Source organism: Macrobrachium rosenbergii, chromosome 10 (assembly GCF_040412425.1).
Source record: "Macrobrachium rosenbergii isolate ZJJX-2024 chromosome 10, ASM4041242v1, whole genome shotgun sequence".
In the NCBI taxonomy this organism is placed as follows: domain Eukaryota; kingdom Metazoa; phylum Arthropoda; class Malacostraca; order Decapoda; family Palaemonidae; genus Macrobrachium; species Macrobrachium rosenbergii.
Genome location: NC_089750.1, coordinates 49501214 through 49524712, shown reverse-complemented (window position 1 = coordinate 49524712; position 23499 = coordinate 49501214). Strand labels below are relative to the sequence as shown.

Sequence of the window (23499 nt, the reverse complement as noted above, 5' to 3'; positions counted from 1 at the left end):
GAAGCGATTCTTCTTGCCTCAGAGGGGTCTTATGCCAACTAGCAGATTGCCCGGGCTCTGGTTCATCTGGACTCGGATCTCTCGCTGTTTCTCTTTCCCACGAAGGGTGTTCCCTCTCGCAACAAGAGACGGTGAACCTGGAATACACCACTTGGTGTCCCTCCAGGTAGTCTCCTGATGAATCTGTGATCCTTCACTTTTTCAAGGCTTTGCCTCCTCGGATGCGATCATTCCTGAAGAGGACTCTGCCTTCTAGATACTGTTCCAGTCTGGGGGTGGGTTCACCTACCCAGCACCAGACAGCAACCTGTGGGCAGTTTGGGTGCTAAGAAGAGGGACACTGTTCTGATTCCGATCTCCAGTCTTGTAAGTCTCAAATGGACCTTCACTTGGTTCTGCCTCCCCCTCCCACAGAGAGTAGGTAGATATCGCAGTAGTCAAGGAACTTGCCAGGGCAACTGCCTTGTCCTCCAGACAATGGTAGGCTGCCCTTCTTCAGCCCCTAAGAAGTCTCAGGGTTCAAAGGGCGCTTGCAGAACACCCATCCTTCCTCATTCTCTTCTTAGAAAGTGCTCATACGTGTGTCTCTTTCAACCCTCTTTCCAATCGGGAAGAGGGCAGAGGGAGGAGAGGAAGGGAGAACGCTCGGAACGGCATTCTCCTCTTGCTGGTGCCATGATGAAGGAATAACTGTCACGTCATTAGACTATGTGACAGCAACACAGCTGAGACCTGGTAGTGGATATCCTTCAGGAGAAATATCTGTTTTCCTCTGGGTCTCAGCCATCTTTCATCGAACTTCATTCCGTCTCCTCTCTTGTGTTCCCAACTTTGGGAGCAGCCAGCCCAGCTAGAGCTAGTTGTCTTCGGTATTCTGTCGTCGCTGCAAAAATTGTTCCCTCTGGCAGCTTTGCCTTTGATTCTCTTCATGGAGAAAGATCTGCTTCCAGTTCTTAATCCTTTCCTGTCTGGAAGGATGAGGGAGGATTTAGGCTGGTGCTTGATTGACAGGAACCTCTGAATGTGCCCGCATATCCTCCTCACGACGTGCTTCTTTTCTCAGATGCACCAACTGGGGAATAGGCACACACCGGTAAGACTGTTGTCTTTGAGGTGTGCAACCAAGACGATAAGTACCTTCTTATTGACATCCTGGAACTCAAGGCAGATTCCTGGCCCTCTGAGAGTTTCAGAATAATTTTTTTTGAGATAACTTTGTGGTGTTTTTGGTCAACAACACCTCAGTAGTAGCATATGTCAACAAGCAAGAGGACATCGTTTCCCTCCTGTTGCTTTGGCTGACTTTGCAGGTACTCAAGTGAACTGTGGTGCACTCTGTAGAGCCGTCAGCTCTGCTACCGAGGCACCAAGAAGAGTTCCTCCCTGACCCGACCTGTGCCAGCGACACGTGAAGCGGCTCCTCATGCAGTGCAATCCCTGTGCCTTCACACCCAGGGACTATCCAGCTTCCCTTGCAAGTATAGGCTTCTCGCCGAGCAGCAGCAGAGATAGCTGGATATCTCTATCAATCCTCTGCAGCAGTACCCAGGGATTGGAGCCGTCTTTGCTGGTTGGTGTCGTTGACAGGACTCTTTTCTCTGGTCAGATCTGCTCTTCAGCAAGTCACGGACTTCCTCGTCGTCTTCATCAAGAGTTGCTTCTCTCCAGTTCAGTTGTGAAGACTTAGGCCTAGTCTTTCATCTGAAAGTAGCCCTTTTCTCCTCAGTCGAGATTTAGCTACAGTACTAATGAGAAGCTTCAGTTGGTCTTGCTCTCCCAGGGACCTCAGTCCCCTGGGCGGCATGTAACTCTCATTTAGGGTTCCTGTCTCTTGCTCCACATGCGCCCTTGTGAGAGTCGTCGGACATAGTTCCAACTCTCAAGACCATTTCTCATCTTGCTCTGGCATTGGGGAAGAGGATAGACTATCTTCATGGACCTTCTTTGCTGTGAGCATTCAAAGGATGGTGGTCATTAGCTCACTCCATCTCAGATGTCGTTGCAAACTCCGAACCCGTTGCCACCTGTTGCCAGGTGCGAGTTCTTCATGATACCCTCCTCCTTGGACTTTGTAGTTGATGATCCAGATCAGTCACTGCTTTGTCCTGTTAGGGTGTGGCAATACTTTACAAAGAAGTCTCGACATCTCTAATGGCTGTCAACGACTTTGCACTAGTACTAACTCTCCCAAGAAAGAAATGTCCAAGAACACATCTTTCTTTCTGGCCTCATGAGACGATTGGAAGGGCGTACTCTGCACCTGACATTGACGACACCTGTACACTCTGTCTGAGAGCTCATGAAACCAGTTGCTTGGTCCATCCCTCTCATTCCAGAAGTTTCTGTGGGTCTGAAAGCAGAAATGTGGTCTCATCAGACACATTTATGTCTTTCTACCTTCCAGTTTTTGCCCACAAGTCCTTGGAACCCCGTTTTCTTGGACCTGTGGTGGCTGCTCAACAAGTTGTGTTTTCTTACCCGGCTCCTATAAGAGGACAGGTAGCATCTCGCCTATGGTGTATGGTTCTGGAAGTGAGAGGGATTACGAGAGTGACTGACCTCTCCTCCTCCTTCCTCATCCCCCTGCTTCTCTTCCTTTAGGGCAGAGAATGGGACTTGAACCGACACTTGCTGGAACTGGCATCTGATACGGTAAGCTTACACATCAAGCATCCGTTCTATTTTTCTTTCCTAAAATCATAGAAGCAGTCCTGCTCCTTCCTCTAGGAAGAGGAGGAAAGAGACCCTGGTAATAAGACAAACCCTTTTCTGATTGTGCCTTACTGCCTCCGACTCTTTAGATTCTTTGTAGCCTATTTTTGTGAGTTATGATTTCCCAATCATTCGAAAAGGTCCAGAAGTCTGGCAATTGATCTTGCAGTTCTTATACTCTGATCATTATGTCAGAGGCATGTTACTCCTCCTCACTCTTTCGACCAGGAGGAGTAGCCCAGGTGTTGTGAACTCCAGTCAGTTCAGAGACTCACTCAGATTCCTCCCTCCAACAAGTGAGTCTTTCTAATGTAAAGGATGGATGGTTTGTATATCAAGTAGGAACAAATCACAGATTTTTAAAGTAAATTGTATTTTTCCTAACTATACAAACCTGAGGTCCTTTACATTACATTTATGCCTGCCTCATGCCACCCCTCAATCTTAAACCTGGGCCGAAAGGCAAATTGGAATGTTTACATCCAGGCAGGCAGGACTCCTGCCTACCGGACAGTAGTTACTACCTAACCACCTTGTTCAAGAGTTTTAACGGCCGTTTCCAGCTTTGCTGTAAGTAATTCCTAATGTAAAGGACCTCAGGTTTGTATAGTTAGGAGAAATACAATTTACTTTAAAAAATTGTGATTTTAGACAGAACCACTGAATCTTCCACTGGTCTTGTTAGGCCAGTACAGAAATCTCCAGTTCTATTAAGAGAGTATAATCCTGATTTCAGCCTTGAAATACTACAGCTTGTTTTTTAATAGACATACCAACTGGAGCAACCCTACCTCATCTGCAGAGGACAGGGCCCTTTTGTTATTGTCATCAAGGTAGGTTCTACACTTTACAACTCTCTGTCATGTTGGAGCTTCTTTGATACATGTTTCCTGATTGGTTTTTGTGTGACTTCAACCTTCCACCCAATCCTGGACATCTCTGCAGCCACAGCCTCTAATAGCAGTTGCAAAGCAAATTAGTCATTGTCTCGGTGTCTGATTGGATTTAGGAAAGTGAATGATGCTGGAAGGAATCCTCATTAGTATCAAAACTGCTTCCACACTTTTGGGGGCTAGGGGGAGTAATGAAAACAAGTGGATGGAGTCTCACAACAGCAGCATATCACTCTGCTCTCTTGAACTCATTATGCTGTAGGACAAAAGCTCCCTTTGTTTCTTCATGGGAGGAATTCTCAGGGATATTCCAAGCATTAGGAACTTAGTTTGTCAGCATCTTTGAGGAAGTCCAGCAAGGAAGCAGTAGCTGGAGATTAGCCTAATGGGTTTTAATCAGGACTAAGAGTGACTCATGAGATAAGTACATTAGCTGCAGCTTTATCAAGATCTGGTCCAAGATGTCTGAAGTAAAAGAGGCAGCTCTTTATGTTGGAGAGCAGACCAGTATGGTCAAAGTCCACTTTTGAGTGTTTTGGACCTACTTGAGTCCCAGAGGAAGCAAAATAGGGCAAGAAGACTTTCTCTAAGAACCTTAGTTTGTTTAATGTAAATTAATTTGGGACCTATTAGTGGATGATTGGCGATGATATAATGAAGTCCCCTCTTGTAATCTAACATTTACCAAAATGTAAAGATGACTTCAAGAATGCCACCTTGTATTCAGTGACAGCTTTAGAATATTGAGACTGATATGCAATTCTCCAGAATAATTACATCATGATAGTGCCATACTTTTGTGTTACATTCAAGCTGTTGTTTACAGGTAATACATACAAAGGCTTTTGGAGAGCCCCGTGGGTTTGTCTTTTTGGGTAGATTTCTAGCACTGCGCTGTGGCAATACACACCAGTGACCTTGTCCATCAATGTGATGTTTGATAGGAGACAGCACATGGCAGATGATCATAAGTTCAAGAGAGGGTGTCATGTTCCTTTAAAGCACCATGCAGGTCACTTTGCCTTGAATGTTTGGACTTATTTTGCAAGCTATGTTATGGAAGATGAAGCACTGAAAAGATGTAAGACAGAATTTCACAGACTCTTAATGTTATACAGTATTGGTAATGATGATTTGGCAAGAATTATGGGTTTATGTAAAATGAATTATTTGGGATGAATCTTGTCTACTGTCAAAGTTAGCTTACATCATCACACTGTTAGTTACAATTAGCATTCAATTAGTATTCAGACTAAACAAAAGAGTAATGCTTGATTGACCTTATGGACTGCCTGTAATCACTTGCAGTCCTTTGTTGGCCGAGTTGGTTGAGCTTCAGACCGTCAGTCGATGGGCCGGAGTTCGATTCCCGCCGCCGGCTGATGAAGAGTTAGAGGAATTTATTTCTGGTGATAGAAATTCATTTCTCGCTATAATGTGGTTCGGATTCCACAATAAGCTGTAGGTCCCGTTGCTAAGTAACCAATTGGTTCTTAGCCACGTAAAAATAAGTCTAATCCTTCGGGCCAGCCCTAGGAGAGCTGTTAATCAGCTCAGTGGTCTGGTAAAATTAAGCTATACTTACTTACTTGTAATCACTTGCTTCCCATCTGGTAGCATTGGAATGTTTACATTCTTGTCAGAATTCTTAATGCTGTTTCCTTTTGCATGCAGCGTGAATTGGCTGTAATCCTCCTCCTCCTCCTCCTCCTCCTCCTCCTCCTCCTCCTCCTCCTCCTCCTCCTCCTCCTCCTCCTCCTGAAGGGGCAGCAGTTCTAGGTTAGTCGTTGGAGTATTAACCTTACTTTAATAGACCTATTTCCAAAGCCTAAGGAGGAATATTCTATTTTTTGTACAACTGACTTTTAAAGTAACTGGAGCAGTCGTGTTCATATTTATCGTATGAAGTATCTCCAGTTCAGTGATCAGTAGCTGTTTTTGGCACATCTCATCATAGCCTTGACCCTGAAGTGTTAAGGCTATCGCCACAGATATTTTGAATCAGGAGAATACAGAATTCTTAGAACAGTCTTTGTAGTCTTCTTGATAGCACCCTGCGCCTGCAGCCTTTTCCATATAAAAATTCTGGAATATCAACCCAAGCTGCCCTCGAGTTCTTCCACTTCAATAAGCTCTTTCGAGTTGATCGATCAAGGCTTTTGTTCTAAGTAAACTAATTGCAAAGGTAACTATAGCTGATTTTTTAACTTACAAGTTCAAGTAGGAGGCTGTGCACAGTGTTTCTGGAGTGTCTAGCAAAGCTTCAAGAAGAATCTTGGGAAGTGATGGTTCTCAGAGAAGGATACTCTGTACCTTTTGTTATTCTTCCGCCTGCATCAGCATTTCTGATATCCTTCCCTGCCCTCCTCCACACCCAAGTTCTGAATTTTGGAGGAGGAGAATAGACAGTTGTTATGCAAGGAGGTGATCAAGCCAGTATTGGATGTTTCCAGTCTCAGCAAGTTCATTTATGTTACTACTCCCTTTTCAGTGGAGTTATTCAGTTCAGCTTTAGTGACCTTCCAGAAGGGTAACTGGATGTTTTTTGTTGAAAGCGGACTGACTGTGTAGGCAGTCCCTGCCTTTACGACATGGTTCCGTTTTTATGCTGCGTCATAAACCGAAAATCGTCGTAAACTGAAAAATCGTCAAAAATCCTAAGAAAACCTTACTTTTAATGTTTTTGGGTGTATTGAAAATGATGTAAACTGCATTTTTATTGAGTTTTTCATAAAAAAAAGCCTCCAAATTTTTATTATTCTGCCGTTTTGGAGCCATATTTCTTCCGTCGGATCGGCGTATGACACGTCATAACCCCGGAACATGCGTCGTAAACCAGGAAATAAGTTTTGATGAATATATTTGAAAAACGTCGTAACCTCGGAACATTGTAAGCCGGACCCATCGTAAACCGGGGACTGCCTGTACTTCCTTGTCCTGACCCATCCTCAATCGAGGAAGTATCAATGCTTTGCCTTCAAAGAGAAGGCCTTCCAATTCAAAGCTCTGTGTAGGTCTGAGCATGGCACTATTCATTCTCCCATGTGTTGGCTCTGTTAGCGATAGGGAGACATCCAATAGGAGTCAGAGTTCTCCTAAAGTTGGACAGCTGGTTAGTTCTTGCTAACTCATTTCAGGTGATTCTGTATCTGACTTTGGCAGTGAATATTCTGATCAGTACCAACAAGTCTGTGCTTCTCCAGTCAGTCAGTTGTTTATCTAGGTCAGAAGATCAACTCTCTTTTTGGGCTTTCAGAAAGAGAGACTGGTAGACATTTTCTATCACTGTTGAAAGATTCTTCACCCTTAAGGGGAGCGCACTCTTCGATTTTTGGTGAATATTTTTGAAATTTAAAAAAAATGGTTAAATGGCCGTAAGACATGAGCACAACACCTTCATCACGTGACCAAAGCATTTTTTCAAAATATTAAAATTGGTGGGGTTTTGGGCCTCCGCCCCCCACACGGTGAGGTAGGGCTGACGTTTGGCTCCTAATGGCTATTGTCATTTTTTCCTTTATTCGCCTAATTTATTAATTATTTTGATTTTTATATCACCTTATCTCGTACGTCTGGCAGCGTTTGGCAACAACAATGGCTTGTTCCTTGGTGAATGCGTGGTAGGAGACAGGGTTGCCCCCAAACGTTGAAAGCAGGTGGTGGGCAACTTTTTACTCGGAGTAATTTTTTCGCTATTTGCGGTGTTTTTTGCTTTTTTTTTTTTTTACATCCAGTAACTCTAAATATTAATCTATGTACTTTCACTTTCAAAAATACGCTCACAGTTGATGAAATGAATAAAGGATGAAGAAAAGGGAGTATATGATGACAAGTTCATTATATCAAATCTCAGTTAGATAAAATAGTGTCGGGTATTAGGTGCAAGGTAGGAAATTGCAGGGGTAAAGTTCAGGTCGAAGTCTCTGCCAATAGATGGGATACTGATATTTTAATGAAGTGCCAATCGTGTAGGTTTACAGTTAGTACCCCAGCAAAGTGAATTAGCAATGGAAAATCTCAGCACCATCAATTGAGTGAGATAAATATTGAGGAAATTGAACACAACTTTGGCTATGAGAAATTCAACTTACTAACACATCTGTTTGGCACAAGTGAAAATATAGAAGAAGTTCTTCATTTGAGAGACAAAAAGGCTTGAAAATCAAACTCCAAAGACCAAAAAGACCAAACAAGTGAAAAAAACGACTGAAAATGAGTCAAGAATATCAGCCTGGTAGCTACTAAACTTTTAGTTTCTTAGTTTCAAACCAGGCAACGAGTTAGGTGGTACTTGATGATACCCTCGCCTCGAGCGAATAATACCCCTTTTTATAAAAGTGTTGGGGGGTGACCTGGAGCCAGAAATCAACCAAAATAATGCTCAAGGATAAGTTTTTTCCATGAGTGCCAAAAAAAAAAAAAAACCACTTGTTGATCTTTACGGTCGTTTTTCTCAGTTTTCACTCTTTTGCACTTCAAATGCGAACTACTTTTTTATTTTTAGGTCAATTTTAAAGTTAAATATACCGTTGGAAAGAGGAAAGAAAGACGAATATTTGTTTGGGGCTAGGTTTTTTCTTAGGTTGATGAGGGACCTGTGATAATCAAATTATACAAATTTGGGGGGAAAATCCCCCCTCTCCCCCACCAAAAAAAAAGGAAAATAAAAAACTCTTCCCATTATTTTTTTCATACTGTGATATACTTTCTGTGTATGAAGCCGCTATTTTTTTCATACTATGATATACTTTCTGTGTATGAAGCCGCATTGCAATAGCTCTAAAAATGAAGATGAATAATTTTTAATTTTTTTTTTTTTTTTATTTTTTTTATAAAATCCAAAATAATCATCCGATCACTCTCAAATTTTTTTCTGGAACATCACCTTATATATATGTATAACATATAAAAATTTCATAAAAATCGGGGCATTATTTCTATGTAAGCGTGCGCTCCCCTTAAAAGCCTTGAGCTAAGAAGTAGCTTCTTCTTTTGGGTCATTTGGTCCTTTAGTAAAGTTTGTTTAATATGGTCAATTTAAGAATGCCAATTCAGTTTTGCCTCAAGAACACTTGGGTCAGGTCTCATCTTTGGGACTCTATTCCAGTTGTAATTTCTTCAGATCTTTTATGTTCTCTTCACTGGTGGGGAAATCAGTCAGGACCGTTAATGGGTCTGCCTGTAGACCCCTAGGGCCCAGACCTCACATTGTCTTCAGTCACTTCGGGGTCAGATTGGAGAGTCATTCTGGAGAACATCAGAATATTAGGGAGTTTGGCTGTATGGGAGAGCAATGCTTACAAACAATCTAGAGCTTTTGGCAGGCTGGGAGCTCTTATGCAAGCAGAACATCTAATCAGAGACAAGAGCATCGCAGTCTGCTCCAACAATTCAACCTCTCTCTATTATGTATGGAAGTACAAGTCAAGAAATTTGTTCATGCTAGCAGAGAAACTTCTTTGTACAGAGTCCATGAACATCATTCTTCTGCCAATTTGTCCTGGGAGAAAACAGGAAGCATTAATGCAGACCGACTCAGGAGGAAAAGGCAAGTTTTCTGTCAGAATGGGCTCTTCATCTGCAAGTATGTCAGAAGTTGTGAATCCTTTGCTTAACCTCGAACATTGATCTGTTCACGACTGCCCAAAACACAAAACTCCCATTTTACTGAGGTCCATGTCAGGATCTCTGGCATGGATAGTTGGTTTTTAGAATGGTCGAATTTAGACACTTATGCTTTTCCTCCATTTGCACTTTTGTGAAAAGTTTTCAACAAGCAGTGAGCATTCAACAGCTCAAGCTGTTGTTAGCTCTTGGTGGTTCCAAAGGAAATGGTTTTCCCAAGCTACTTCTGGCAGTAGATGTTCTTCACCTTCTGCCAACCAGGAAAGATCTTCTTACACAGTTACAATTGAGAAGTTTCTATCAAAACCTCCACGTGCTTGATCTGACTACATAGAAACTTATTTGTCTTTTGCAAGCGAAAGGCTTTTTGAGAACACTAGGGAACCAATCCTTACATGTACAATAGTTGGCCCTCCACTGTTAGACCTTATCAACAGCAGTGGTCAGCTTATTGATCTTAGTGCTTGTCCTGAGGGATTTTCAGCACCTGTACTTCTGTAGATTAACCTCAATAGTTTCCAGTATCTCAGTTTTCCCAGGGTTTAAAGTACAGTGAACTCCCCGTATTCGCGTTGTCAACGTTCGCGGACTCGCACATTCGCGGGTTTCTCTGTGGAACATATCTAGCCATCATTCGCGGAAAATTCGCCGATTTGCGGTATTTTTCACTGAGAAATATTCACTAATTACTGTATTTTCATATAATTTTCATGAATAAATGCACTTTTTGTGATAAAACTATTAAAATATTCAGGTATAAGCATTTTTACAGGGTTTTCCTGTGTTTAAGCTATCAAAATGGGCAGTTCTAAGTGTTTTTAGAGGGGTTTTAAGCATTCATGATTTGACCCATTCGCGGGGGTGTGGGACACATCCCCGCGAATATGGGGGTTCACTGTATATCACTTTTTGTTTTCCTCAGTTCTGGGACATAGTAACTTGAGTATCCCTTATGATTTTGGATGAGGTCTTCTGATTTTTTGAACTGGACATCCCAAAATCTTCCTATCATTGTTTAAGATGGAATTTGGACATAGCCCTTAAATTTGACATCACATCAGTTTGAGCCTTTGGACAAAGCTTCCTTTTAGAACTGTTTCCATTGGCTCTTGCTACAGCAAAGTGTATTAGTGAGATTCAGGCCATTTCTTGTAAGGCTTTACTCAAGGATACGCATCTTTTTCTTTTCTCCCATTGTTTAGGGCTAAAAACAACATCAAACAAAGCCCTTCCCAGATGTGGGATGGTGTCTTAGTTAACTGCTTTAGTAGGCAGTGAAGAGGAAGTTCTATTATGTCCAGGATTTATGTAGAAAGACTTAATCCTTGAAGAGGAGAGGTTAATCATTTATTAGTGGTGTTAGGAGACCAAACACTGATACTGCATATTGAAGAATACTATGTCTTTTTTTCCATGTTTTTCCAGAGTGTTGAATCTTATCATTTGCCATCGTTTCAAGTAAAACCTCAATTGAAGAATACTATGTCTTTTTTTCCATGTTGCTCAATCAAATCAGCCACAGAGTGTTGAATCCTTATCATTTGCCATCGTTTGAAAGTAAAACCTCACAATGTCCATGTTGTAAGCATGTCTCTCATTTCCTTTAAAACCTTTTACTAGAGAAAGTTGTCATTGCAGCTCAGTGGACATGGAACTCAGTTTTACCTTGCTTTGTTTGCATGACTGAATTTGAATTTTGTATTAGTATTACAAAGACCTTAGTCGTGTCGTCATGGTGGGGATGATTTTCTCCTGAACCAAATACGAGAGAATCTTTCTTTCTCTCCTATCTTTAGGTTATTAAGAAGTCTTGGTGTTGAATTTGGGGAGCATGAAGGTACACATGTATAGAAGCATGCCTTCATATCTGAAGGTAATCAATATTGTTAGTTTTGGGTTTTGCCTCTGGCATAGGAGTCACTAGTACACTATGATGATAGAGTCATTTTTCCCTTTAAAGAACTTACTACAATGTCTTGCTACTGGACCTTACTCCCTGCTGTGAATCCACCATTTTGTGACAGTACTTACCAGGAGGGTCACACAGCAGACAAGAATATTTAGAAGCTTTTTCCTTTTGAAAAAGTTTTCAGTTCACTCGCCTGAGCAGATGTTTCTATGGCTGCACTAACCCACCATCCTCATTCATTTTAGTATTACTTTTAACAGTAGGTAAGGTTCATCCCAAATAATGAGAATTTTTTTATAATAAAATACATTATTTTGTATTTACCTACTAGTAAAATGGAAATCCACCCAGCCTTCCCACATCTTATTGGGGTTCATGAAGAATTCTAACAAGAATGTAAACATCCTAATGCCACCACCTGTTTTCTGTAAACATCTCGGTGCCACCTGGTGCAAAACAGGTGATTAAAAATTGTCCATCTGGGTCAACCAAGCATTATTCTTTTGTTTAGTCTGAATGTAGATTGCACCTAACAGTGCGAAGATATAAGCTAGCTTTAACAGTAGGTAAGTTTCCAAATAATTATTTTATCCTAAAAATTCCTTTATTGGCTGATTTTTTTTTTACCACTGTTCATTATTTTCATCACTAATCTGCTATGTATTACTGTATTCTCTTCAATTTTTTTCTTACCTATGGACATTCTCTTTTGTAGATTCTTACCTTGAAAATTACTGGGCCTTTTTGGCTTGTTCTATATGAATGGATGCCTTTCTCCAACTTTGAAGTTCACATTTTATCCTTTGAACATGTTGGTGTCATTCAGCCAGCCACCAACGTAAATTGGCTTCACAAACCCATGTTGACTGAATTTACTGGTAGAGTGTACTTACAATTGGTTTAGAATATAGTTCTTGAAAATCTCATGGTAATAAAGAATTAACCAATTAATTTTTTCTCAGAATGCATTTGAAAAGACTACACAGGACATTCTCTAATCTAAGTAGGGACCAAATTAAAACAATTTCTTGGTGATCTCCAGTTAGTTAGATGTTGCTGCTGAAGGGCTGAGTAATCATTCACTTACTCTCTGAGTACAGTAACTGTTAGACTCATTAGCATAGCAGATTTGATTTAGTTATGAATAATTAAAAAAAATTAAAAGAACTATATTGTCTGCTATGCTTAAGTACAATCTTGTATCATCTTTCCTCTCCCATTAGTGGGTGGTGTCTTACCTGTTATTTAGTGTAAGTTTTGTAATTTGCAGTTTGACTCATAGTATTGTTGTTGACGAGATGTTGAAGCATTAGCAAAACAATCGGTATATTCCTAATGCCACAATTGAAAAAATGGTCTGGTTGAAATCCAGAGCCAATTTAGATTGCATTGTTGAAGCTGGTCAGGCACTAAATATTTCAGATGCTTTATGAGATCCAGATGCCAAGAATAAGTTACATGAGATGTTGATAGCTACTTTAGTCAAGTATGTCCATGGAAAGTCATCAAGTTCAGGACAAATGACCATCCATGGTTTGAAGATATTTGAAGACAAGCTTACCTTGACAAATGGACCAAATTCAACACATAGAGACAAAATTGTTCACATGAAAATTATACCGTTTTGTTGGGTTTCACCATGCTGTCAATAGAACTTAGCATGTAGCTGAGAGAATGACAATAATTCCTTTAAGAGGAAACCTGAAGGAATTACTATGCCTCATCTGTGGTGGACCAAATTGGCATCATCTGTTTTTGAGTCAGGCTTGTCTTGCATTCCACCACTACTAACTGATGATGGTAGATTGACTACTGGCCCTAAGGAAAAAGATGAACTGCTCCATCCAGCTTTTGAGACTGAGCAATCAGCTGAGGCTGTCCCTGCTTCCTGATACTTGTCATCCTTAATCTATTCTTACAAAATTTGCATTTTCTTGAGGGATGTTAAGAAAATTCTTGATAATCTTGATAGCTGGGGCAGAGATCTTGATGGTTTCTTCCCTTTGTTTTTTGAAAAGGCCTCTAGTGTGGTGCCTCCCAAGATTAGTAGATTCTATAGATTTTTAGGCTAACATAGTATCACTGTGGAGGAGCACAAGCTTAGTAATACAGTGCTTGTTCCAAAGAGCAGCATATCTGCAGACTGCAGTAACTACAAGCCAATCTCTATTCTCCCTGTGCTCTCCAAAGTTGTATAAAAACTTATATACATGTATGTGAATCCAAAGGATTGTTGGCTGATAGTCAGCATGCATAAAGGAAGCAACTGCAATGCTCTTTTAGATTTGACATTCTGTTTGCAAGAGAACCTTGATAAGGCTATTGAGTGTAGAATAATTAAAATAGATTATATCTGCTTTTGATTTAGTACATCACAAGGCTTATTCATAAACTTAAGAATCTTGGAGTGGGTTGGATATGTTGTAGGATTAATTCTAGATTTCTCTATGGGTAGGCAGGAGGAGGAGGAGGAGGAGGAGGAATTGTATAGCATTGTTAAAGTATTGTTGTAAGTTGGTAAGTTTTTGCTTATATATATATATTTCTGAGCTCGTCCCTGTGTCACCCGGTGAAATTCCTTACTAGCACGAATTTCTAGGTATAAATATTGCTAAATATACCAGAGAAAAAAGCTATCAGGAATGCTGGGGTTACTACCCCCAGATCGAGGATCTATAATGAAAATAGATGTCGGTATGGGCAACGGTGAGTGAAGTTATCACTGCCACAGAACCACACTCTGAAGACATCCCAATGACAAAACCCCCAGAAGAGCGGAGAGCCGACCCAGCTCCCTCACTCACCCACCCGCCTGACGGCGACCCCAACGCCATCTGAACTCATTCCATTCTAGCACGTGATCTCTGCTGTTGGTAGATTTTTCGCTTGTGTTTTTTCCCAGCAATTTCTGCTTTGTTTCGTCATGTCATCGAGCAGCTTTACTGTCTCCAAGTTAAGTACCATCTTCTTGTGGGGTTTTTATGATTAGTTTGGCTGTTTAAGCCCGTATTTATAAATTATACATGGTTTTTGTTCGGGCGCTGCAGCGTCCCTCTTGTCAGCCATGTCGACCTCGAGGTACACCCATTCAGCTTGTTCTGTTTGGGTTTCTCTCGGTCGTTTACACTAATTATCTTTAAATTCCCCGTCATGGGATCATCCTGGTGGCGTTCTCTTAGGGTGTGTCTTTGGGTCTCCTTTAATTTTAATTTTTGTGAGTCTCCTCTCATTGGGGTTCTTGCTATTGTTTGGGGTATCCAAAGATTCCATTCATTTGCTTTTCTCCCCAGGATGTCTCCCTTTTTGAACAGTACAAAAAATTTTTTCTTGTATGTGCTTGATGACGCGAAATTATATTATTATATCCGAGCGTGGCGTCAGGTACGGCCTGTTGGCTGTTTACATTCTGTTGCCTAGTTCGGTTAGGCTATACGCCTAGCACAAGCTTATACATTTTTATTATTGGATGGTTATTTATTTGTCTTAGGTTAACATGTGTATATCATTTAGCGGGGATGCTAGCCTAGTCCTATCACAAGTTGGTGGATTAGGCTACCTCCTTTTTTAGCTGCTTTACCTAACCTCCTGCTCTCCCGTGTCTCACTTGAGAGGGGTGGAGGGAGGGGGGATAGTCAGGTCGAGGGAGTTCCTGTTGTTGTTCCATCCGTCTACCGCTTGGTTGGGTTGCTGAAGTTTCGAAACCCTAGTTTCCCCCCCTCTAGCACTAGTGGGAAGGAGGATTTTATCTTGGAGAGTCTCCTTCACGCTTTCCACAACCCTTTCCCTTACTTTAGTCGGTTACGGTTGGCCTTTGACACAGGAATTTCTCTCCCTGCTTTTTCCTCTCCCTTCCCTTCTCTCCTCCTGGTTATCTTGGCTATGCCTTCTAGGAGGGTGAGAGCGTGGTGTGGTTTGGTTTAGGGCAGTTCCTTTTTCTTCCCCTGTACTTGTGGTGGGTCATGAGTCTCCCTGTACTTAGGTACCCTCTGGATACCTTCTACCTCGCGGGGTTACAGTTGAGCGGAGGGTACATTCCCCCCAGTCTCCTGTCTTATTATTTCTCTTGACCCTCTCCTTCAAGTACTGTTCTTTCCTTCCTTTTCCCCCCTTCCCCCCCCCCTCCCCTGTATGAGGTTCAAGTTGTTTGTCATCTCCTTGCGTGTGACGTCGGGCCTCCGATGGTCACCCCGAGGCAGACAGGCCTACCCTAGTAGAGGGGCACGCTCCCTCCTGGGGTCGGTTCTGTTGACATTACTTGGCTAGTGTCTCGTTGATTCGCTCTCTCTGGATCGAGCGGATTCCCGACCACTCTCAGGGCTCACTCTCTCACTTCTCTCTGCTCCGCCATCCCCGGCCCTCCCGTTGCCTCCACCCTACTATCGCTTCGGTGCTTTGAGTCATATGGATAGGTTTGATTGGCTTTTCCACCTGACCATATTCTGATCAGCTGTGATGTACTGCCTCGCCTTTCTGCTATGCTCTAGCTTCGGAGGCTCGGGATCCTGGAGGGGTTTGCGCCGGAACCGGGGGCTTATAATGTATTATTCCTTATATGTTGTTAACCGAATATTTGTACCATCGCTTTATCTATCATACTAGATTATTCCGGCGGCCTCATATATCCCGCCGCCGGATTCCAAAATTTTTTTATTAGTTTAATTCTTTTGTACCACGAGTCCAGCGATCCTGTCTTTGGGTTCCGCCGTATTATCTCCGGCGTTCCTTGAGATAAGGTGTCTTGTCTGGCTCAGTTTTTTTGTTCCGCCGGAGTATTCCGGCGGTACGGTACGAAATTCTTATACCTACTGTAGTTTAAGTTATCTTGAATTGGTAGGTTCATTTTCTATGGTTTTTTCATCCCTCCGGAGTGCTCCGGTAGTTCGGTATGAAATTACTTAGTACCTACTTTAGTTTAAGTTGTCTTAGATTAGTAGGTTCATATACTGTTCACACTTACAGACTGTTCGTTGTGAGGAGCCCAGGTGCACTGCCATCTTGCACCAACCCTATGGGCACGTGGTCTGTCATACCCACGCTGGCTGCGCGGTACGCCTGGACGACCTGATCGTGTGGCACCCGGATGGCTGTGAGGTTTGCTTCGCACTCTACGGGTGTATCCAGGATGAGTTGGTAAGCCGATTGTTTTTGTTCTGCCCCTTCGGGGGCTCTCACATATAATGTTATGGTAAAATTTTGGGTTTTTATGATCTTACCATAATAGTTCGGTCTTTGATACTCCCCCCCCCTTTTTTCAGGCCGATGAATCCTCCCGCAAAGATGCCCTCGAGTCCCTCTGTGCCTGGGTGGCTGGGTTTGGTAGGAACGCGTTCGTCGGGGAAGCCTTATGTTCTCGATGAGAACCTAAGGAACATCCTGTACCCCGGTGCCCGGATTGCTGCGGCTGTTCCAGCTGAAGTTGCCGCCCCCATCATCGAGCAAATCCGGGTAGAGACCCAGCCTCTCCAGGATGACCCGCTGTACGAGGAGGTGTCGGAGGACGTCGCTGCGCTAGATCTCGACCTGGAACCCATGAACACGGAACAGGACCAGGAGGTAGGTAGGGAGGTAAGTGAGGCAGTGGGGGCGGGCGCCCTGTTTGATTCCCCGTCATCATCCGTTTCTTCTTTTCAGGGCTTTCATAAATCTTCTCTCTTGAAGGACAGAGCCCAGTCTACTGTCCCCAAGCTGAAGAAGTCGTGGAAGGCGAAAGGCTATAAGTCTTCGTCTTCCGCCAAGGCATCCCCTTTCCCCGTCGAAGTCACAGGACGCTGGTCCGGTGGCCTCCGGGAGCAGACCAAGTACCTCGGGCAGAGGTGCGAGTAAGAGAGCGGCCAAGCCTAGCCCTCCTCGCCAGCCTGCCTTTGACCCTGAGGCATTTGTGGGGATGCTGCTCGAGAGGTTCTCTACGGAGGTAGAGGCGAAGCTGAGCAAGCTCACGGAGAGGCTTCAGAGCCAGGAGACTATGCTCTCCGATATCGTGCGTTCAGGGGGCTGTGGTGCACTATCCCATCCCGGACGCCTCCGCCCTCCCTCCATTTGACAAAGGGAACCCGTGGCGTGTAGCCCTTCATGCTCCCGGCATGAAGACACCTTGACTATTGAAGGTCTGGCACTTTCGTAGACTGGAGGAACAGAATTCTTCCCTCCAGATCTTCTGCCTCCCTATCCAGGACCGCTAGGCTGACAGAAGCAGCCACGGCTCTGATAAGGTCCCTAAGGAGACAGTGATCTTCCCTAGGGACCAGGCGCAATCAGCTCCCCACTTTTACAGAGTGGCAAGCGGAGAACACCAAGTTGACCCCCTTCAAGGGCAACTTCACCATGTTCTCCCTTGGGGATAAGCTCCCCACCCCATGCTTGACTAAGGTTGCACTCGCAACTGCTCAGGCATGTGCTGAGGGCAAGCCTTTGCCTCAGCTCAGAGAGACGGACCCCACGTCTCTAATCTTCCCAGGGGGTGACGACTTTTGGAAGGATGCTCCATCCACGTTTACGACTGGTAAACTGGACGCAGATTGCGCATCCAACCAGTTCAGTGAGCAGCTTCCCAAACTGACGGAAGCTCTCCTGAAGGCTGAGTTCGAGGCACGGTGTCGCTTGAGCCGGTCTCTGAACTCGCTGTGCCTAGCGGAGGCAACCGCTGTCTCGTTTTCCGAGGAGCCGCTGTTCCAGGTCTTGACGAAATCCTTGTTAGCAGGGTTTCAGTCGGACCTATATGACTTCATGGTGGCACGGCTGAATTGTCGCAAATTCATCTTCGCCGACGCTACCATTCGACATGAGCCCAACAAGTTCATGAAGAGTTCCTTCTGGGGAGCCAATCTGTTCCCGGAAGAAGAAGTCACCAGTGTCCTGGCTGAGGCAACCAGGGCTAACCAAAGTCTGCGCTCCTGGTGGGGTATTCCGGCCTTTAAACGAAAAACCCCAGAGTCTGGCGGCTCCCAGTATAGACCGGGAAAAAGGTACAGGAGGCACAGAAGACAGCAACATCAGTCTGTTGTCCAGGCGGTACCTGTCTCGGCGGTGAGCCAACCCTCCACCTCCAAGGCTCAACCTCAACAGTTTGTGCTGGTTCAGCCAGCTCAACACTCCCTTGCCACTCCTTCTTATGTGTCGTCTCCGGCATATAACCCTTCTTATGAAGGTCGTGGGGCCTTTCATGGCCTTAACAGGAGTGCAAGGGGGGTGTAGAGCTAGAGCCTCCTATAGAGGTAAGGCTGCCCTACGGTCCCTCTCCCGGGGAAGAGGAGGCCGCGGTAGAGGTAACAAACCCGCTTCCTCCCAGTGAGACCAGCCAGGTAGGCGGAAGACTTTTCTGGTTCAGAGACCAGTGGTCTTTCAGTCCATGGGCACACAGCATAGTGTCCAAAGGTTTGGGTTGGAGCTGGATCAAGGGTCCTCCTCCCTTGACCAGGTTTCATCAACCCTCCTCCAAAGCTCTACAAGACTTTGTGACGGAACTGCTCAGGAAGAGAGCAATAAAGAAAGTGAGACACCTCAGATTCCAAGGCAGGCTGTTTTCTGTTCCCAAAAAAGACTCCAGTCAACAAAGAGTAATTCTGGACCTATCGTGTCTAAATCTTTACATACAATGCGACAAATTTCACATGCTTACAGTTGCACAGGTACGGACTCTACTTCGCGTGGAGCCGTCACCACCTCTATCGATCTTTCAGACGCATACTGTCACGTCCCGACTGCACGGAACTTCTCTCCCTTCCTGGGTTTCAGACTGGGGAAACAGGCCTACTCCTTCAGGGTCATGCCTTTCGGGCTCAACATAGCGCCCAGAATATTCACAAAACTGGCGGAAACAGTAGTTCAGCAGTTGCGATCCCGGGGGATATCGTTAGCGGCGTACCTGGACGATTGGTTAATTTGGGCTTCAACCGTCGAGGCGTGCCGGAGAGCTACGGCCATAGTGATCGAGTTCCTAGAATCTTAGGCTTCCAATTGAACAGGGAGAAGTCCCGCCTAACTCCGAAGCTCGGTTTCAGTGGCTGGGTATCCAGTGGGACCTAACCTCGTACAGGCTATCTCTTCCGCCCGGCCAAGCGGAGGGAAATAGCCACAGCTACCAGAAAGTTTCTGAAATACAAGAAGGCCTCCCGCCGGACACAAGAAAGAATTTTGGGTTCTCTTCAGTTCGCCTCTGTAACAGACCTGCTCCTAAAAGCGAGATTGAAAGACATAAACAGAGTGTGGCGGAGACGAGCCAATGTCAGACTCAGGGACAGGGTCTCATCAATTCCGCAAATCTTAAGGAAAAGACTCCGCCCATGGTCCACAGTCAAGGGCCTCTCAAAGTCAGTCCCTCTTCAGTTTCCCCCTCCAGCTCTGGTAATCCACACAGACGCTTAAAGTTAAGCGGCTGGGGAGGATACTCACCAAAACAAAAGGTACAAGGGACATGGTCTACCATGTTTCAACAGTGCCATATAAACACTTTGGAAGCAATGGCAGTGTTTCTACCCCTGAAAAAGCTTCGTCCCGCCAACCAGATCCACATCAGGCTGGGGCGGGTCCAAATTGAGTCGGATAAACCAGGTGATGTTAGCCATCTTCTCCCTGGCGGACAAACACAACTGGCATTTGTCAGCTACCCATCTAGCGGGAGTGCGGAACGTAGTGGCGGATTCTCTGTCCAGGTCGACTCCGCTGGAGTCGGAATGGTCCCTAGACAAGGACTCCTTCAACTGGATCTGCCATCGTGTTCCGGGACTTCAGGTAGACCTGTTTGCCACGGAGAGCAATCACAAGCTCCCTCTTTATGTGGCTCCCAATCTAGATCCTCAAGCTTACACCACAGATGCAATGTCCATAGATTGGAACAGTTGGGAGAGAATCTATCTGTTCCCCCTAATAAACATGCTGATGAAAGTCTTACACAAGCTCAGGTCATTCAAGGGTCAAGTAGCCCTAGTAGCCCCCAATTGGCCGAAGAGCAACTGGTTTCCACTTCTCCTGGAACTCAAGTTGCGGCGCCATCAGATACCCAGACCCAGGCTGACTCAGATAGTACAAACGAAGCCTGTGTCAGCTTCCTCAAAAATTCTGAATGCCCTGGCTTTATGGACTGTATGAAGTTTGCCGCCCAAAGGGGGGCAAATATTTACCCTGTTAATACTCTGTTTATTGAATCCGATAAGAGAGATTCTACTCTCAGACAGTATGACTCAGCAGTCAAAAAGTTGGCATCTTTTCTGAAGGCATCTGAAGCTCAAACTATGACCACTAATTTAGCGATAACCTTCTTTAGATCATTGTTTGAAAAAGGCCTAGCCCCGGCCACTATTACTACAACAAAATCAGCTTTGAGAAAGGTGTTTTTGCATGGCTTCAAGATTGACCTAACTGACTCATACTTTTCTTCCATCCCTAGAGCATAAATTGCTCGTTTAAGGCCCGATAACACGCCCACATTCGGTTACCTGGTTCCTTAACGACGTTCTGAAATTAGCCTCGGATATTAATAATGCCCAATGCTCTTATCTAGATCTGTTAAGGAAGACTTTATTTCTGATTAGTTTAGCTTCAGATGCCAGAATCTCAGAACTGTCTGCTCTCTCCAGAGGTGTCGATCACATAGGTTTCCTCCCGTCAGGAGAAGTTCTGCTTTCCCCAGATCATAGATTCCTAGCGAAAAACAAGACCCTCAAGACAGGTGGTCCCCTTGGAAGGTGGTTCCTCTTCCACAAGACCTGTCTTTGTGCCCAGTTGCTACCTTGAGGGCTTACTTGCAAAGAACTTCTCAGTGTTTGTCTGGTCCTCTTTTTATCAGGGAAAAAGGTGGAACACTTTCTTTAAAAGCTATAAGACAGCAAATCCTATACTTCATTAAACAAGCTAACCTGGATTCAGTTCCCAAGGTTCATGATATCCGAGCGGTAGCTACCTCTACCAATTATTTTCATAATATGGATTTTGCTGAATTGACAAAATACACGGGATGGAAATCTCCATTAGTGTTTAAACGCCACTACTTGAAAACACTTGAAGCTCTGAAATTTCCTATGGTGACTGTCGGGAGTGTCATCCCCCCACCTTAAAATTATCCTTTAACCTTATCCTTTCTCCCCTGCCTGCCTGCCTCATTTATTTGCCCTACCAGTTTTCCTGGGCCAATCATACCTCACTGCCTGGCTCCTCAATTTAGATGATACTTGAAATTGTTGGCCTTTTTATGATGTTTATTGTGATTATGTTTTTGATGTGTGCTATTTTGTAGGTTTAAGTCTTGAGGTACTTCTGTAATTTTGTATTCCTTATTTTTGTACCTCCTCTCATGTTTTTTGCCATACTTTATATTTTCATGTCAAATTGTATGTTTACATAAGCTTAGCTTAACTATTATTCTAATTTCCTCTGTTGTGAAGTTCTGAATTACTCATGAGAAATAATTAAACTTATTTTCTTATAGTGCGCGTTTTTATGCATGATCATCTTAGATAATTGTTTTCTTACATCTTCACAGTCTTGGTATGATTCTCTTTTACGATTTTTCACCGGGTGACACAGGGACGAGCTCAGAAAAGGGATTTTGACAAAGGAAAAATCTATTTCTGAGGGAGGCCCTGTGTCGGTGTTCCTCCCAGGTCCTAGCTTCCCCTGCACGGGCATGCAAGCCTGGGGATGGTGCTAGCCTGGAATGAGTTCAGATGGCGCTGGGGTCGCTGTGAGCGGGGTGGGTGAGTGAGGGAGCTGGGTCGGCTCTCCGCTCTTCCGGGGTTTTGTCATTGGGATGTCTTCAGGGTGTGGTTCTGTGGCAGTGATAACTTCTCACCCTTGCCCATACCGACATCTATTTTCATTATAGATGCTCGATCTGGGGTAGTAACCCCAGCATTCCTGATAGCTTTTTCTCTGGTATATTTAGCAATATTTATACCTAGAAATTCATTTGCTAGTAAGGAATTTCACCAGGTGACACAGGGCCTCCCTCAGAAATAGATTTTTCCTTTGTCAAAATCCCTTATATATACAGTATATAAGGAAATGTTGCACAATGATCTTTATCTAAAGCTGTAGCTTATTGTGTTTCTAGTGTATAAGTATTTGTATTATTGTACTTGATCTTTGTATGAACTCTTATACATCACCTTTTTGCATCTAAGAGGCCACAGTGCTGTACTTTATGTTGTTTTTTCCTTCGTTACAGGAGGTGATGGAAAAGTATTCTAATATTAGACCCGGAATAGCCATGGATGAGTTTCAGGTAAATCAAAGGACTCTTGACTTAGATTCCACTCCCCTGATCCAAAGTAAGTTAATATTTATGTATGTTCAAGTAAATGAAGAGTAGGAGTTCTGGAGAGTACAATATGCTAATTTTTGTCTAAAGCTGTTTAACCCTTTAACGCCGAAGCCCTATTTACAAAAACGTCTCCCATATGCTGGCGGCGTTTGGTGAGTTAGCTTGAAGCGGAAAAAAGTTTTATTAAAAAAATCACAGCACGCTTATTTTTAAGATTAAGAGTTCATTTTGGCTCATTTTTTTGTCATTGCCTGAAGTTTAGTATGCAACCATCAGAAATGAAAAAATATCATTATCATATATAAATATTGGAATATATGACAGCAAAAAAAAAAAAAAACTTTCGTATATAATTGTATACAAATCGGCTGTAAGCAAAACGGTTAAAGCTAATGACTTAATTTTTTTAGTTGTATTGTACACTAAGTTGCGATGATTTTGGTATATAACAAATTTTAAAACGATCAAAGCAACAGAAAATATTATCACAAAATGATGCATGAATTAAACGCCCTGGTGGACGTAAAAAAATGTTTTTTCAAAAATTCACCATAAATCGAAATATTGTGCTAGAGACTTCCCGTTTGTTGAAAAATGAAGCTAATTGATTGAATATTACTAGACTGTAAGTTTTTAGCTTACAATTGCAGTTTTCGACCATTAGGTCGAGTTAAAGTTGACCGAAAGTCAAATTTTTCTATTTATCGTGATTTATATGAAAATATTTCAAAACTGATAAAGCTACAACCATGAGTTATTTTTGTTGTATTGTAAATGAAATTGCGCACATTTTCATATATAAAACTTTATGTAACGACTAATATAAAACGGTGCAAACATTACAACAACGTGACGAAAGAATTTCTGGCGTGGACATAAGGAAAAAGTTTTTTTTCAAAAATTCACCATAAATCGAAATATTGTGCTAGAGACTTCCAATTGGTTGCAAAATGAAGGTTAATGATTGAATATTACTAGAATGTAAGAGTTTTAGCTTACAATTGCATTTTTTTACCATTTCGGTCGAGTCAAAGTTGACTGAAGGTTGAAATTTTGGCAGTTATCGTGATTTATGTGAAAATATTTCAAAACTGATAAAAGCTACA

At 43.2% G+C, this 23499-nt stretch overlaps 1 protein-coding gene across 9 annotated transcripts in view; it reads left to right on the top strand.

The window, feature by feature from the left end:
- Positions 1–23499, top strand: part of LOC136842619 (snRNA-activating protein complex subunit 5-like) — a 135473-nt gene that overhangs the window by 74458 nt on the left and 37516 nt on the right. For all 9 annotated transcript variants that reach the window (XM_067110232.1, XM_067110228.1, XM_067110229.1 and 6 more), the window contains exon 4: positions 22298–22400. In XM_067110232.1, coding sequence (XP_066966333.1) covers positions 22298–22400 — 103 coding nt within the window. The remainder of the gene's footprint in view (positions 1–22297; positions 22401–23499) is intronic.